The sequence below is a fragment of the Panthera onca genome, chromosome D2, assembly GCF_046562875.1.
Source record: "Panthera onca isolate mPanOnc1 chromosome D2, mPanOnc1 haplotype 2, whole genome shotgun sequence".
NCBI classification, from domain to species: Eukaryota; Metazoa; Chordata; class Mammalia; order Carnivora; family Felidae; genus Panthera; species Panthera onca.
In genome coordinates this window covers 58,001,270-58,018,364 of record NC_138349.1, presented here as the reverse complement: position 1 = coordinate 58,018,364, position 17,095 = coordinate 58,001,270, and the positions used below count along the sequence as shown (strand labels likewise).

At 39.5% G+C, this 17,095-nt stretch overlaps 1 protein-coding gene across 3 annotated transcripts in view; it reads left to right on the top strand.

The window, feature by feature from the left end:
• The first annotated feature begins 1,268 nt into the window (after nucleotides 1-1,268).
• The window catches only part of TET1 (tet methylcytosine dioxygenase 1), a 125,789-nt gene continuing 109,962 nt past the window's right edge, over nucleotides 1,269-17,095 (top strand). For all 3 annotated transcript variants that reach the window (XM_060642579.3, XM_060642578.3, XM_060642576.3), the window contains exon 1: nucleotides 1,269-3,277. In XM_060642579.3, the coding sequence (XP_060498562.2) occupies nucleotides 1,370-3,277 (1,908 nt within the window). In that variant the 5' untranslated portion in view covers nucleotides 1,269-1,369. The remainder of the gene's footprint in view (nucleotides 3,278-17,095) is intronic.

The window sequence follows — 17,095 nt, the reverse complement described above, 5'->3', positions numbered from 1 at the left end:
AAAGGACTTTCACTTTTCTAAAAGAAAGGACATTTTAATGAGAGAAAACAGGGAGGCATTTCAGAATAAGGAAGAGTTGTCTAAAATGAATAAGTTCAACTTCATGGAAAAACTTTATACTGCCCTTTTTGCCCCTGATTTTGCCACAGACTGTTGATCACTTGGTTGCAGACCAAGTTTTTGGTAACTATTCTCCTACAACATATTTTCTTACAAATCCAACAACGTGTTAACTGTTAAAGAATCCTCACCAACCCAGCTGTCCCACTCTTGATTCTGTGATCTTTAGGGAATAGACTGATACATCTTGTATGGTGAGCTTCATTCTTGCTCATAGTTTGGTCTTATTTTGGGTTAGGGTAAGCAATCAAAGGAGACCAAAAGACAGTGGTAGCTCTTAGTCCCCTTTCATTTTCTCCTTTTTCTTGCTTACCTTTCAAATAATAGTTGCTTGCCTAGTATGCTTTACTGTTCTAATTATCTCATTTTCTCTTTATTTCCAATTTCCTTGCCTAGGCATTCATCATGAGACTTTTGGGATCCTTGGTAGAAGGGATTTAGAACCAGCAGTCTTTGGATTAAGTCGGGTGAAAGAGAAAAGAGGGACCTCATTTCTGGGTGTGGGCAGTGCCCACCACAATGCCTTCCTTATACATAGTAGGTACTCAACAGATATTTGTTGGACCCGTGAGTCTTATCTGTAACCTAATCTGTCAATACTAACTCCTAAGATTTTATGCCATTTTTGTGTGCATGTGTAAAGCTTAAAATTTGTAGATTATTAATTGGAATGTGGTATTAATATTACTAGATCTCCAAGTAGAGTTTCTTGAATTATATAAACTTCTTCCTCTGGTTTTACCAGATGATACCTCATCTTGTGTGGTGATATGCTGAGGAAAGATTAACGGATAATTTTTTAAGTATCCAAAATTTGTAAAGATTGGGATTTGATCTTTAAACTACATGTACCTACAACAACTGTGGTTTCTAATGTAGAATAACCCACATGCTTACCCTGTTCATAGAACTTCATCAGCTAAATCAGTTGTCACAGTAATTAAAGGAGCTTTATTTGTGAATCTGGGGTTTAAAGGATATGTTAGTATCTTTTGTGTTTATTATATTTTTCTTTTGCAGTAAACATTCTCATTCCCAATTTTGATTGATAATTGTTAGTATTTTATTTCGAATGGGAGAATACATAGGAAAAAGACTCACTTCCAATGTTTTTTTTTGTTATTTCAGACCAAAATTTTGTGGGCTGAACTCAACCATGCTACATTCAGATTCTCCTCAGAGGCGAGACTTTCCAAAGGACCAATGACTCTGTTCCTTGTGCCCTTTCATTTATTCCTACTCTGTAGCTATGTCTCGATCCCGCCATGCAAGGCCTTCCAGACTAATCAGGAGGGAAGATCTAAACAGAAAGAAAAACAGCCAACTGAAGAAGACATCTAAGCTAGCCAATAAAAATGTGGCATCAGTCAAGACTGTGAGCCCTGGAAAAGGAGTAAAGCAATTAATTCAAGAAAGAGATGTTAAGAAAAAAATAGAACCCAAAACACCTATGCCAGTCAGAAGCCTTCTGACAAGAGCTGGAGCGGCACGAATGAATTTGGATAGGACTGAGGTTCTTTTTCAGAACCCAGAATCCTTAACTTGCAATGGGTTTACAATGGCTCTCCGAAGTACCTCTCTTAGCAGACGACTCTCCCAACCTCCAGTGATCATAGCCAAACCTAAGAAAATTCCACCTGCTAAGCATTTAGAAAAGCAACATGAATGTGATTGTAATGTAGTTACTGACAAAGGAGTGAAACACTCAGAAAATGATTCAATTCCAACCCAAGTTCCCCTAATTGCTCCTGATACAGAGAATCTAATTGGTGTACAAAATGCATCTTTAATTGAAGGTGAGAGCCAAGAGACAACCCAGTCTTGGTCCCAAAAGGTGGAGGATACCAAAATAAATATCTCCGCTCACAGTGGTCCTGCAGTAGAGATCCCTTCTGGGTCACTGGAAGGGACACATGGTGGTGAAGGACTATTCTCTAAAGAGACATTGACTGATACAAGTGATTCCCCTAGAATGTTTGCTCAGGACACTCTGTGTGCTCCTTTGCTCCAAAGAGCAGCCCTCAAGGTTACTTACGAAGGAAACTCCAGCATTCAGTTAGAAGATTTGGGTTCACGAGTAGAATCTCTTAAGCTATCTGATTCTTACCTGGATCCTATCAAAAGTGAACATGATTGCTACCCCACCTCCAGCTTTAATAAGGTTATACCTGAATTGGACCTTAGAAACTGTTTGTCCATTGGTGGGTCAATATATCCTACCTCATTAATAAAATTCCTCTTGGCAAGCTCTGAACAAGAAACGCTTGGTGCTAAACCAGATAATCAAGAGGTACTCAAAGCTACCCCAGATCAACAGGCAATTCCTGATACCACCCCTGTCCTAGGACAGGCTTTTAGTGCTGTCCCACATCAATGGGAAGTCCCTGGTGCTAACCCAGTACACAGAGAGGCTCTGGATGAGACCCCAGCCCCACCAGAGATTCCTGGTGCTATTCCAGTCCAAGGAGAGGTCTTTGGTGCTATCCTAGACCAACAAATCCTTGGGATGGGTGGCGGTACTGCCTCAGACCCACCTATCTTTGTTCCTGCTCCGCTAAACCCAATTGCTACCTATAGTGTTCTCCCAGAATGGCCTGAGCCCCAGCGCACTGTTTCATATGGGCTTGAGGTCCAGGGAGCAATGCAGATTTTGCCTTTGGGCTCAGGTCACACTCCTCAGCCATCATTAAACTCTGAGATAAGTTCGGTACCTCCTGTGATGACTATTAGCAATATAGAAAATCAGAAGCAGGTTCATATAAGCTTTCTGCCAGCTAACACTCAGGCGTTCACCTTAGCCCCTGAGAGAGGACTCTTCCATGCTTCACAGGGCATTACCCAACTCTCCCAGGCTGGTCCCAGCAAATTGGAAGGAGGGAGCTCCCAGATCAGCGTGACCAGCATGGTTGACATCAATACCACAGTGGTATCTAGGCCAGGTTCAATTGCCAGGGCCTCCCCTTCCTCCTATACAACTTTGCTACCTACTTTGGAAAAGAAGAAACGAAAGCGGTGTGGGGTGTGTGGGCCCTGCCAGCAGAAGACCAATTGTGGTGAATGTACTTACTGTAAGAACAGAAAGAATAGCCATCAGATCTGTAAGAAGAGGAAATGTGAGGAACTGAAAAAGAAACCATCCGTCATTGTGCCTTCGGAGGTAAGTAAACGTCCCAGGGGCTGGGAGACGCCTGTAAGACTTTCATAGAGTGATTTGTGCAGAACACTTTACTTTGATAAAATGTTGTATTATCTATAAGAATGTATGGATCTACCTGAAATATGTCTTGTGCAGTGATACATTAGCTTATTTTTAGAATTTGTCTCACAAAACTAGAACATAAAATTTTACATTAAAGGATTTGATGAGACAGAGCAGTGACATGAAACATGGTTTTGCAAAGATTTCCACTTTGCCTTATTTTGGCTAGTTGTGTGTCTTTTTTTGGAAGTTACAGGTTTAACTTAAGTTTAAATTAACAGTGGAACATTCATTAACTCCCTTCCAGCTTGAGGAACCAGAGGAGTTAAACTTCTTTTCTTTTGAAAGAATAAAATGGTCGGTATCGTTAATTTTGAAAATTTGCCTTGAAGGTGAAACAACAATAAAGCTTTCATCGCACCTTTTGGTAGGTGATTTCCACTTGCTCTACATATCTCATGTGGTTAGGATTAAATGGTCACCAGAAGTTAAAAAGAATTTGTAAACTCTAAAGTGGTACATAAACCTTAGTTCTCATTATTACAGTTGATGAACCTAAGGTACTAAAAGTATTGGTTGACTTAAGACTTTATTTAAAGGTTTTTATGGAACTTGGTTAATACTTAAACTTGCTTTTCAGACCTTTAAAACACATGCCAACTTGGTGTTTTATGATTTTTAGATCACTCACTTGAAGTTATGCTTATTTTGTGTCTGCTGTGAATAAAGGTATAGTAGAAGAGATTAATTTTAAAGAATTGTGAACTTAAATTTAAGTTAGTCTTTTCTATTTCATTCTTATCTATCCAAAATGCTGACTTTCTATTTGACCCATTGCAAACAAGAGATCAGACATTTAACTAATCATATATTGATGGGCATTTAAGGTGTTTCTTTAAATTAAAAAAAATTTTTTTAAATTAATTAATTAATATTTTAATTTACATCCAACTTAGTTAGCATATAGCGCAACAATGATTTCAGGAGTAGATTCCAGTGATTCGTCCCCCATGTATAACACCCAGTGGTCATCCCAACAAGTATCTTCCTTAATGTCCCTTACCCATTTAGCCCACTCCCCCTCCAACAACCCTCTGTTTGTTCTCTATATTTAAGAGTCTCTTATGTTTTGTCCTCTTCCTTGTTTGTATATTATTTTTGCTTTCCTTAAAAATTTTTAATGTTTATTTATTTATTTTGAGATAGAGAGCGAGAGTGAGCAGGGGAGAGGCAGAGAGAGAGAGAGAGGGAGAGAGAGAATCCCAAGCAGACTCCACAGTCTATGCAAAGCCCGATGTGGGGCTTGTGAATCCATGAACCATGAAATCATGACCTGAGCCAAAATCAAGAGTTGGACGCTTAACCGACTGAGCCACCCAGGCACCCCTAAGGTGTTTCTAAAATACTCTGTTATTCCAAGGGCACCTGGGTGGCTCAGTCAGTTAAGCATCCTACTTCAGCTCAGGTCGGGCTCTGTGCTGACTGCTCAGAGCCGGGAGCCTGCTTTAGATTCTAGGTCTCCCTCTCTCTGCCCCTCTCCCGCTCACACTCTGTCTCTCAAAACTGAATAAACGTTAAAGAAATTTTTTAAGTAAATAAAATACTCTGTTATTCCAAACCTTACTGCAATGAGTAATTTTTACTCAAGTCGCTTCACACGTGTGGGAGTGGCCAGCAACCTGATGGTTTACAAACGTACATGGACAATACCTAGCAGCAGCAGTATCTTACAGCAGAGACCTCCCTCGTAAGTTCCTGATTTGTAAGATTGCCAAATGGCATCATTGCCGAAGGTACTCACTCTGTCTCTGATAGGTGTAAGTGAATTTGTTTTCTTTTTTCCTAAACCTGCTCCTCTTTTGTCATTACATATTTGGCTTAATGGCTTACCATCTGCATTGTCACCCAAAATGGAAAATTCAGTCATTGTTGATCCCTTCCTTTCCCTCTTCTAGATTTCTTGTTTATGAGATCTGAGCACTCCTTCCTCTCCATTTTCTTAGCCACTTCTATAGACGATGCCTTTATCCCTTATTGGGACATTTCAGTGTTCTCTCTCTCACAGCAAGTATTTACTGCACTTCAACTCTGGGTTGTGCCCTGGGGATATAGTTGTAAGTGTACTGGCTAGCAGAGAAGTCAGGATGTTGAACAACCTCTCCTTGAGTACAGTCTGAGTTTTCTTTCTAAATCCCTGATGATTCTCTTACCTAAATACATTTAGTGCTCTTCTGTATGTGTGATATATCTCACTCAAAACAAAACAAAAATAGAGCAAAGCTTTTGGTGCCTGCCAAGTATAGGTGAAGCCTAGTTTCTTAGCATGAAATACAAGATCTTCAAGATCTTGACACAGCTGACCTCTGTCTTGTTTGTTGTCACTGCTTCTCATATTAATCTTGAAGTTTCAGTAGTATCCACCTACTTGTATTTCCCCAAGCTCACCATGTGTGTTCCAACTTCAGTGTCCATGTTTATGGTACACATTCTTCCTTTCCCTATCTGACAAGACTCTACCCATTCACTCACCCCTCACTGTGCCACAACTATTTGTGTGTGTTCCCCAGGTTGTTTTTCTAGTGCCTGTCTAGACTTGGCATGGTGATATGTGCTAAATAAGTTAAATGATAAGACAATATAAAGCAGGGGCACCTGGGTGACTCAGTTGATTAAGCATCTGACTCTTGATTTCGGCTCAGGTCATGATCTCATGGTTTGTGGGTTCTAGCCCTCAGTCAGGCTTGCATTGGTCTCTGTGCTGATAGCACAGAGGTTCTCTGTCTCCCCCTCTCTCTTCCCCTCCTTCACCCACACACTCTCTCTCTCTCAAAAATAAATAAATTTAAAAAAGGGGAGGGGGTCTGGGTGGCTCAGTCGGTTAAGCGTCCAACTTCAGCTCGGGTCATGATCTCGCAGTTCGTGAGTTTGATCCCCGCGTCGGGCTCTGTGCTGACAGCTCAGAGCCTGGAGTTTGCTTCTGATTCTGTGTCTCCCTCTCTCTCTGCCCCTTCCTCGCTCATACTCTGTCTCTCTCTGTCTCTCAAAAATGAATAAACATTAAAAAAAATTTTTTTAAAAGAGAGAGAATATAAAGTATATAATTTGATAGCTATGACATAATGTATACACTGTGCAACTATTAGCACAAAAGCCATCGCCTCCAAAAATTCCTTTGTGCCCCTCTGTAGTCCCTACCCCCTCCCTGCACCCTTTCTGTTTAGGCAAATAGTATCTTTTGTCACTATAGATTTTTTATTTTCTGGAATTTGATATAAATAGAATCATACAATACATACTCTATTTTTTCGGGGGGTGTCATAGGACAGTTCCTCAGGATTCATCCTTTATGATGCTTTTACAAAGTGCAGATCACTTCTTTTGTAATTTGAGTCTGTTTAATGTTTCCTCATGATGAGGTCTGGGTTATACATTTTTGTAGGAATGTCTTCTTATCAGGTGGGACATGATGTCAGTTTGTCCTACTATTATGATCTTATTTTTTTAAAAGATTTATTTATTTTGAGAGACAGACTGAGGTAGAGCATGAGCAGGGGAAGGGCAGAGAGAGAGAGAGAGAGAGACAGAGGATTCAAAGCAGGCTCTGCACTGACAGCAGAGACCCTGATGCAGGGCTTAGACTCATGAACCCTGAGATCAAGACCTGAGCTGAAACTGGACGCTTAACCTACTGAGCCACCCAGGCACTCCTATGATCTTAATTTTGATCTCTTGCTTAAGGTAATATCTTCCAGAATTCTCCATTGTAAAGTCAGTAGTTTTCACTTTATATACTTAATGAATATCTTATAGGGAGACTGAGACTTTGTAAATATCCTGCTATCCCTCAAACTTTTACCCCCTAGTTTTACGTTTATTAGTGAGTTTTGCCTGATGGCTGCCAAATGGTGATTCTGTTTCCATCATTTCTTCTAAATCTATTAGCGAGCTTAGCTTTCAACTCTAAGAGATTTTCCTCCTTTTTTTCAAGATTTTTATTTTTAAGTAATCTCCATACTTACCTTGGGGCTCAAGCTTAGAACCCTGAGATGAAGAGTCTCATGCTCTACTGATGGAGCCAGCCAGGTTCCCCCATTTTTTTAATATTCTTTAAAACCACATTTTAAAAAAATGTTAATTTATTTTCATAGAGAGAGGGTGCACACAGGGAAGGGGTAGAGAGAGGGAGAGAGAGAATCCCAACTAGGCTCAGCGCTGTCATTACAGAGTCTGACAGAGGGCTGGATGCCCTGAACGGTGAGATCATGATGTGAGCCGAAATCAGAGTCCAACACTCAACCGACTGAGCCACCCAGATACCCCTCTTGATATTCTATTTCACATTTCCCCCTATACTTGATACTCATATTTTTTGCTCTCTCTTGCTCTTCCCCTCCTCCAAAAGGTCACTTTTATCACTGACAAAGCTGATCCTGAAGAATGTATTATGTTGTCCTTACTCTGGCAGTAGATAGATCTGCCCATCCAAAAGTGCTGGAGAGGCAGAGGAGAACACAGGGAACACTTCTCTGAGGGAAGTTCATTCTGAGGGAACAAACAACAATTGTAAACTCTTGTTTCTGGTTTCTTTGCTTAATATTCAGTAATGTTGCTTATAGTTATTCATTTTTATTGCAGTATGGTGTTCCATTGTATGTTTATATCACAATACATTCATCCATTTCTACTCTTAATGAACAGTACTGCTACTGTGCACATTATCATGAATGTCTTTTGGTGAATGTATGTGTGTGTTCTATTGTATATTCCTAGGAATGGAATTGCTGGGTCATAGACTATGCATATGTTTAGCTTTCGTTATTATTCAACAGCTGTGGTTGTTCCAATTAAGACTCTTCATCAGTCATGTATGAGAGTTCTATTTGCTCCACATCCTTGTCAACATTTGCTATTTTCTGTCTTCTTTAATCACTTTGTTGGGAGTGCAGTGGTATCACTACATAGTATTTTCTTGATAACTAATGAAATTGAGCTACTTTTTAGTTGCTTCTTAGCCATTTAGATAGTCTTTGTCCATCTTTAAATTGGTTTTTCTGGGGCGCCTGGGTGGCTTGGTCGGTTAAGCGTCCGACTTCGGCTCAGGTCATGATCTCACGGTCTGTGAGTTCAAGCCCCGCGTCGGGCTCTGTGCTGACAGCTCGGAGCCTGGAGCCTGTTTCAGATTCTGTGTCTCCCTCTCTCTCTGCCCCTCCCCTGTTCATGCTCTGTCTCTCTCTGTCTCAAAAATAAATAAACGTTTAAAAAAAAATTAAAAAAAAAATAAATTGGTTTTTCTGCCTTTTCATTATTGGTTTATAAGAGTTTATTATGCCTTTTTAAAGTTTATTTAAGAGTTTATTATGTTGAAAAAAATTTTTTTAAGTTTATTCATTTATTTTGAAAGAGAGAGTGTGCACAAAAGTGGGGGAGGGGCAGAGAGAAGGAGAGACAGAGTCCCAAGCAGGCTCTGCACCATGAGTGCAGAGCCCCTTGGGGGGCTCAAATTCATGAACGATGAGATCATGACCTGAGCAGAGATCAAGAGTTGGAGGACTTAACCTACTGCGCCACCCAGGCAGCCCCATTATGTTTTATTGATAAAAAATTTTTTTGGGGGGCGCCTGGGTGGCGCAGTCGGTTAAGCGTCCGACTTCAGCCAGGTCACGATCTCGTGGTCCGTGAGTTCGAGCCCCGCGTCAGGCTCTGGGCTGATGGCTCGGAGCCTGGAGCCTGTTTCCGATTCTGTGTCTCCCTCTCTCTCTGCCCCTCCCCCGTTCATGCTCTGTCTCTCTCTGTCCCAAAAATAAATAAAAAACGTTGAAAAAAAAATTAAAAAAAATAAAAATTTTTTTTAATTTTTGAAATATTTTTATTTTTAGGAGAGTGCAATCAGGGGAGGTGCAGAGAGAGGAGAACAGAGGCTCTGAAGCAGGCTCTGCACTGACAGACTGACAGCAGTCAGCCCGATGTGGGGCTCGAATTCACAAACAAACCGAGTTTGTATCAGACGCTCAACCCACTGAGCCACCCGGGCACCCCTATCATGCTTTTTAGTGAATGGAAAATTTTAACTTCAATGTTCAACTTACCAATGCTTTCTTTCCTTTATGTCCTGTTTAAGAAAATTTTGTCTATTTGGGGCTCCTGGGTGGCTCAGTCGGTTAAGCACCTGTCTCTTCATTTTGGCTCAGGAAACGAACTCATAGTTTGTGCATTCGAGCCCCACCTCAGTCTCAGTGCTAACAGCGCGGAGCCTGCTTGGGATTCTCTCTCCCTTTCTGCCCCTCCCCTCCTCAAAAATAAATAAATAAATTTTAAAAAGTCACTTTTTTAAACTTTTCACATTTAGATGTAAAGTATATCGGGAATTGACTTCTGCGTATGGTATAAGGAGTCAAGATGGATAATTATTTTTTTTAAGTTATTCTTTAAAAAATTTTTTTAAATGTTTGTTTATTTTTGAGAGAGAGAGAGAGAGAGAGAGTGAGTGTGAGTGTGCCTGAGCACTGGTAGGAGGGGCAGAGAGAGAGGGAGACAAAGAATCCTAAGCAGGCTCCAGGCTCTGAGCTGTCAGCACAGAGCCCGATACAGGGTTTGAACTCTTGAACTTGGAGATCATGACCTGAGCTGAAGTCAGATGCTTAATCGACTGAGCCACCCAGGCACCCCGATAATTTTTTTTAATGTTTATTTATTGTGATGAAGAGAGAGGGAGAGAGAGAATCTCAAGCAGTCTCCACACTAGCAGTGTAGAACCTGATGTTGAGGTCTATCTCATGAACCCATGAGATCATTACCTGAGCCAAAATCAAGAGTCTACGTTTAACCAACTGAGGCACCCACGTGCCCTAAACAAATGTACATTTTAAAAACAGAATTGTTAAAAAAATTTTTTTGTCTAAAATATACTTAGCATGTGCCATTTCCCAAAAAGCTAGCTACTATTGCTTTTTTTTGGTCATAGATCACATTTTTGTCTCCCACAAAGAATTGTTTTTATTTGTCAACAAGGTGGTTAGATAGTCTCCGCAGAGATATCTTTTGGCTGAAATATAAAATGTTATTTTTCTGCCAAATTTAGTTCAGGTTACTGTCTGAACAGTCCAAAATGCAAATAATTTAAACCACTAACTTTATAATTCATAGGCATCTAGGATTTTACTCTTGGCTGGTGATACCTCTGTGTATTTGTAATTTAGCATTTTATGACCTACGCATTACCCTGTTTGTTTGATAATGTTACAAGTAAGGGAAAAAAAAAAGAAAGGGGGTACTTTTTAGAGGCAGAGAGTAGGTGTTTGGCCAGACTACACTTTTGCAAATAATTTTTAGTGTGTACAAAAACAAAAGTAAACAAAACACAGCTGTTTGTTGATATGTTTCTGAGCGCGGGGTATTGAATTATATATCTGTATCCTAATGGTCGGGGTATAGTACATCACACATTTAATTAACATTAATTAAATCAACAAGCAGTTGTTGATTTATTTGGCTGCCAAATTGAAATAATCTCTTGTATTTACTCTAGTTAATGATTTTTTCCCAAAGTATTGAAGGGTTATTATATGTTTGGTCAGATTAAATAGCAGTATACTAGAAAACACTGTAAAATGTGCTGTTACCATGCTATCTTCTTAGCTAATGCATATTCTCTCTGGACGAATAACAATACCCCCATAAGTTATACTTGCAAAGCTAAAAGTCCAGTAGTATTGTATGATACAAATTGAGCCACTGACTGTCTGCTATTTTGTGAATAGTGTGGTAACAGTCTTGTTCCAGAGCTATCATTTCAGAATTGGCTGACATATTTGTTTTATTTTATTTTTTTCATTCTAGTGGGAGTGAGGTGGGACAAGCCTCTCCTGGCTACTGCTTTTTTAGTATTTATAAACAGTCGGAACTCATTTTGGTTTATGTTGTATACGGCATATGGAACAAATTTTTGCTACTAACTCCTTCAATTGAGGGCAGATGTTGTATGTCCTTAAATATGCCTTTAAGGAATCTCTTTGGATCACTACTGAGGCTTTGGTAGCATATCCAGGACAGAGCTGACTGTAGGGAAAAAACCCTTTGGTGTCTAGGATCCTTGCATGTGTAAACCCCAACTATGTCAACAAAACCATGGTGACCCTGACTGATTCTGACCTCAGGTGTTAGTTTCCAGAATCTTGTCAATATGGTTCAAATCTTGCCTGCCATTTTGTGTATATCATCTTAACCAAGAAGGAAAGTGTGTGGAACTGGAGAACACCTTCATCTAGTGTCGGCATTATCCACATTATACTATTATATGATAGTGAGCACCATAGTATGGTACACGTTCACTTTACTACAGAACTTAACTCCATAGTTCCTTTTGTTGGTCAGACTCTTGGTTTTCATGTTCCAAAATGGTATTTCAAGAGTTCATGATTTCAAAGCTGCAACAGTCATTCTCTTTATAAAGTAGCCAGTCACTGTTGCACTTTGATGCATGTGGTACTTGTGTTACCAGGAGAGAGGCGAGCTCTTCTCTTTTTGCATTATTATCATATTAAAATAATACAACTAGCAAGTGAATCAAACTAATCAAAGTAATTCAGATTATTAATCTGATAATGAGATTCAGTACTCAAGTCATGAGTATCCAGAAAGCTTGGCTAATTATCATTAGCTCTTCAGTTGACTATGAAGGAAACAAAAGAGAAACCTTGCTTTTCTTCCACTTTAATTATGTTCCATTAATACTCAGTCACAGGGGCACCTGGCTGGCTCAGTCAGAAGAGCATGTGACTCTTGATCTCCGGTTGTGAGTTTGAGCCCCATGTTGGGTGTGGAGATTATTTAAAAAATAATAAATAAACTAAAAAAAATTATTGAGTCACAGTTCTTAAAAGAAAGTCATAGAGGTGCCTGGGTAGCTCAGTCGGTTAAGTGTCTGGCTCTTGGTTTCAGCTCAGGTCATGATCCCACAGTTCCTGAGTTAAAGCTCCATATCTGGCTCTACACTGTCAGTGAGGAGCCTGCTTGGAATTCTCTCTCTCTCTCTCTCTCTCTCTCTCTCCCCCTTCCCCACTCAGATTCTTCTCTCTCTCTCTTTCTCACATAAACTTAAAAAAAAGTCAGTGTTCCCCTACAGAGAGAAAAGTGATTAGAAGTGAGATGTTTAAATTACTTTAAAGCCCAAGCCTGGGATTTAGCAGGTACTGGCACATAATAATTGCTCAATAAATGTTTGGTGAACAAATGATTCAGTTAATAAATGAAAGAATGAAATCTTATAAAAAATGTAAGACTTTGAAAAAAACGGGAGACACCTGGGCGGCTCACTTGGTTGCGGGTCCATCTCTTGATTTCAGCTAGGGTCATGATTACAGGGTCATGGGATCCAGCCCCATGTGAGACTCCATGCTGAGCATGGAACCTTTTGGGGATTCTCTCTGTCTCTCTCTCTCTCCCCACCCCCCACCTCTCTCCCTCTCTCTCCTTCCCTCCCTCTCTCCCTCTCTGTCTCCCCCTCTGCTCATGCACACCCTCTCTCTAAAATTAAAAAAATAAAAATGTTAAGACTTCAGTGTATCTCTGACATAGCAATGTATCTTTTTATTTTTTTAATTTATTTTATTTTTAAAAAGATTTTTTTTATTAACTAATCTCTACACCCAACGTGGGGCTGGATCTTACAACCCCAAGATCAAGAGTTGCTTGACACATATAGATAGGTACATATAGGGTATAATGATGATTTGCAATGTGCTTTTTAAACATTTTATTTTTTAAAGTTTATTTGTTTTTGGTAGAGACCGAGCATAAGTGGAGGAGGGGGGAGAGAGAGAGAGAGAGAGAGAGAGAGAGAGAGAGAGAATCTGAAGCAGGCTCCAGTATCTGAGCTCTCAGCACAGAGCCCGATGGGGGGCTCCAACTCATGAACCATGAAATCATGACCTGAGCTCAAGTTAGATGCTTAACCAACTGAGCCATCTAGTCACCCCTGCAGTGTGCTTTTGAAAAAGATACATTGGGGGCACCTGGCTGTCTCAATCCGTTGAGTGTCTGACTTTTGATTTTGGCACAGGGCAAGCATGCTCTCATGGTTCCTGAGTTCGAGCCCCAAGTGTTGGCTCTGTGCTGACAGCAGGGAATCTGCTTGGGATTCTCTCTCAAACTCTCTGCCTCCCCCTCCCCACTCTCTCTCTCTTTCAAAATAAATAAACATGTTTAAAAAAAGCGGGGGGGACGCCTGGGTGGTTCAGTTGGTTAAGCCTCCAACTTTGGCTCAGGTCATGATCTCTAAGTTCACGAGTTCGACCCTGCATCAGGTTTTTTGCTCTCAGTGCAGAGACCACTTTGGATCCTCTGTCCCCATCTCTCTCTGCCTCTCCCTCGCTTGTATGCTGTCTCTTTGTCTCAAAAATAAATATTGGGGCACCTGGGTGGCTCAGTTGGTTAAGCTTCCGACATAAGATCAGGTCATGATCTCAAGTTTTGTGGCTTCGAGCCCTGCATTGGGCTCTGTGCTAACAGTTCAGAGCCTGGAGCCTGCTTCAGATTCTGTGTCTCCCTCTCTCTGCCCCTCCCCTGCTCACACTGTCTCTCTCTCTCTCTCTTTATAAAAACAAAACATTAAAAAAAATTAAAAATAAATACGTAAATAAATATTACCAAAGAAACCCTGTTAACTAAAAAAAACCAAAAAACTTTTTAATTAAAAAAAAGGAAGTTTAGGAGCAAGAAAAAAAGAACTATAATTCTACCAGAGGTAACCCCCATACGTATATTGGTTTATGGCATATATATAAAAAATTGAGTATTTTTTCTGCATTAAAAACACATAGTTGAAGTCAAATCAGGTAAATGTGTTTCTTCTCCTTTTTTCACATTTTCCCTTGTAATTAAAATTTTGTAAAGACTTAGAAACTGTGAAAAATAAACTTAACCCTACTAAATTATTTTCCATTGGCGGATGCTTCAATTTCTTACAGTTTTTTGTATGGTAGTGAACTTTTTTCAGGATAAATCTTGTTTTCTATTTCAGATTTTTCCTTGATACTGGAATCATTAGTCCTTTATTTCAAGCTAAAAGTATTAGCGTAACCAAAATACTTAGTATTTTTCTAATGTTAATGCCTAATGGTTTCCAAATCTTTACCGTTTTTAGAAACCTGAGGTTTGTATTTACAGTAAAGGTATTTTTTGGAAAGTCAGGTTTATTTCCTTCTCCCAAAATGAGAGACTGAAGTTTCTGTTACATTGTTTTTTGGTTAACACATCTTATTTGCTTTCTCAAAGATGGTGATTGAGGTAGCATTTCAGCATTTCTAACTAATGACTGGATACTATCCAGATCAGATTAGATACTTGGTAAATTTTTAGCATTTACAGAAACACCAAAAATTTTAAATTGCTATCATTATGTTAGTTCTTTAGTCCTACTAAAATTTGCACATGTATTTTGGTTGCTAGACAAGAATTCCTAAGACCAATTTGATCCCAGTTTATTTTTTAATTTTTTAACGTTTATTTATTTTTGAGAAAGAGCGTGCTAGCTGGGGAGGGGCAGAGAGAGAGGGAGACACAGAACCTGAAGCAGTCTCTAGGCTCTGAGCTGTCAGCATAGAGCCTGACTCAGGACTCAAACCCACAAACTTTGAGATCATGAACCTGAGTTGAAGTTGGAAGCTTAACCGACTGAGGCACCCAGGCACCGCTGATCCCGGTTTAAATGATCCCAACACTCATACAATATTTCAGTAATCATAAAAATAGAATTTCTGCATTAGAGGCTTTTTAATCAGGATGGGCTTCAGTGTTCTGTGATCCCATTCCCTCAAAATTATATGCTGTAATCAAAAAGAATGAAATCTTGCCATTCACAACTACATGGATGGAACTAGAGGGTATTATGCTAAGTGAAATTAGTCAGAGACACATATCATAGGACTTCACTCAGATGAGGTCTTTAGGATACAAAACAGATGAACATAAGGGAAGGGAAGCAAAAACAATATAAAAACAGGGAGGGGGACAAAAACATAAGAGACTCTTAAATATGGAGAACAAACAGGGTTACTGGAGGGGTTGTGGGGGGGGTATGGTCTAAATGGGTAAGAGGCATTAAGGAATCTACTGAAATTGTTGAGCACTATATTGCTAACTAACTTGGATGTAAATTAAAAAAATAAATTAAGTAAAACTTAAATTTTTATGCCATATATATATATATATATATATATATATATATTTCAGTATAGTTAACATACAGTGTTATATTAGTTTACAGTATATTATTTTTATATGCATTTTTCTGGAGAGATTGTCCGTGACTTTTATTAGATTTCATAGAACTGTGCAATTATGTCTCTCACTTCCCAAAAGTAAAACAGGTAAGAGAATCATACCACTCTTTTACAAATTTGAAGGAATGAAATTGACAACTATTCCTACAGATAAGGAAAAACCAGTTATACTGAGTTTTGATTATTCCCCACGTGGTCATCAGTATGAGAATGGATTTATTCATAACATTGTGACAGACCTGTGACTTGAGGAGCAGAAGTGATGTCTATAAAAGGCCTGGCAGTGTGCCTGCTAAACACTAGGTGCCTAAACGTGGTGGTCACTACATCCTTGAAGAGATTTGTGTATTCATTTCATTACTTTCAGCCATTTCCCTCTCGCCACTTGATTCATGTTATTTAGAGCAAAGCAACTGAAGTACTCAGAAGTAGTCAGTACACACTGTTTTGCAGTATCTGCAAAAGCATTTTCTTTGGAGGATTAAGGTGCCTTATGAATGAATTGGTTTCACTGTTCCCATGTGATATAGAATTATAGTTGTGGTTTCCAGTGAGATGATGACGGTACAGTTTTTTTCTTTGTATAATGAGAGGGTTTTGGTGTTTGCTGTATTCTAGACACTTACACTACAGTTTATTTTCATATCAGATTATTTATTTATTTATTTATTTATTTATCTATCTATTTACTTATTTATTTATGGGAGAATGCAAGCAGGGGAGGGGCAGAGAGAGGGGGATAAAGGATCCAAAGCAGGCTCTGAGCTGACAGCATCGAGCCCCATGTGGTGCTTTGTGGTGCTTGAACCATGACCCGTGAGATCATGACCTGAGCAGAAGTTGGACGTTCAACCAACTGAGCCACCCAGGTGCCCTTTTCATATAGATTTCATATGCAATATCATTTTGTGGTGAATTTTACGTTAAAGAGCAAACATAGGATCAAGACAGGAAGAAGTGGGAAGATAAGGCAATGGAAGTCCACAGTTTATGCAAGGAATGAAATTTGGGCAGAGTTGATACTGTTTAGATTTAGAAAGCCATGTGTGTGTGTGTGTGTGTGTAAGTAAATTGTTTAGAAGTTAATACAAAACTGCAGGGAGATTGTCCTAGGTAATATAGAAATTCAAATGCCTTTATTCACCTAATTCCATTTTCTTTCTTTCTTTTTTTCTTTTACTTTTTTTTTTTTGAGAGTGAGCGAATGAGAGAGAGAGAGACAGAGAGAGAGAGAAAATGTGAGTGGGGGAGGGGCAGAGAGAGAGGGAGACAGAATCTGAAGTAGCCTCCAGGCTCTGAGCTGTCAGCACAGAGCCAGATGCAGGGCTCAAAACTACAAGCCGTGAGATCATGACCTGAACTGAAGCCAATAGCTCAACCAACAGGCGCCCCCACCTAATTATATTTTCAAGTGCATTATGAGATGTTAAAACAAACAAAAATTTAAAAGCCAGGAAAACAAAACAATAGTGTTTAACTTTTATCTTTTTTAAAGAAC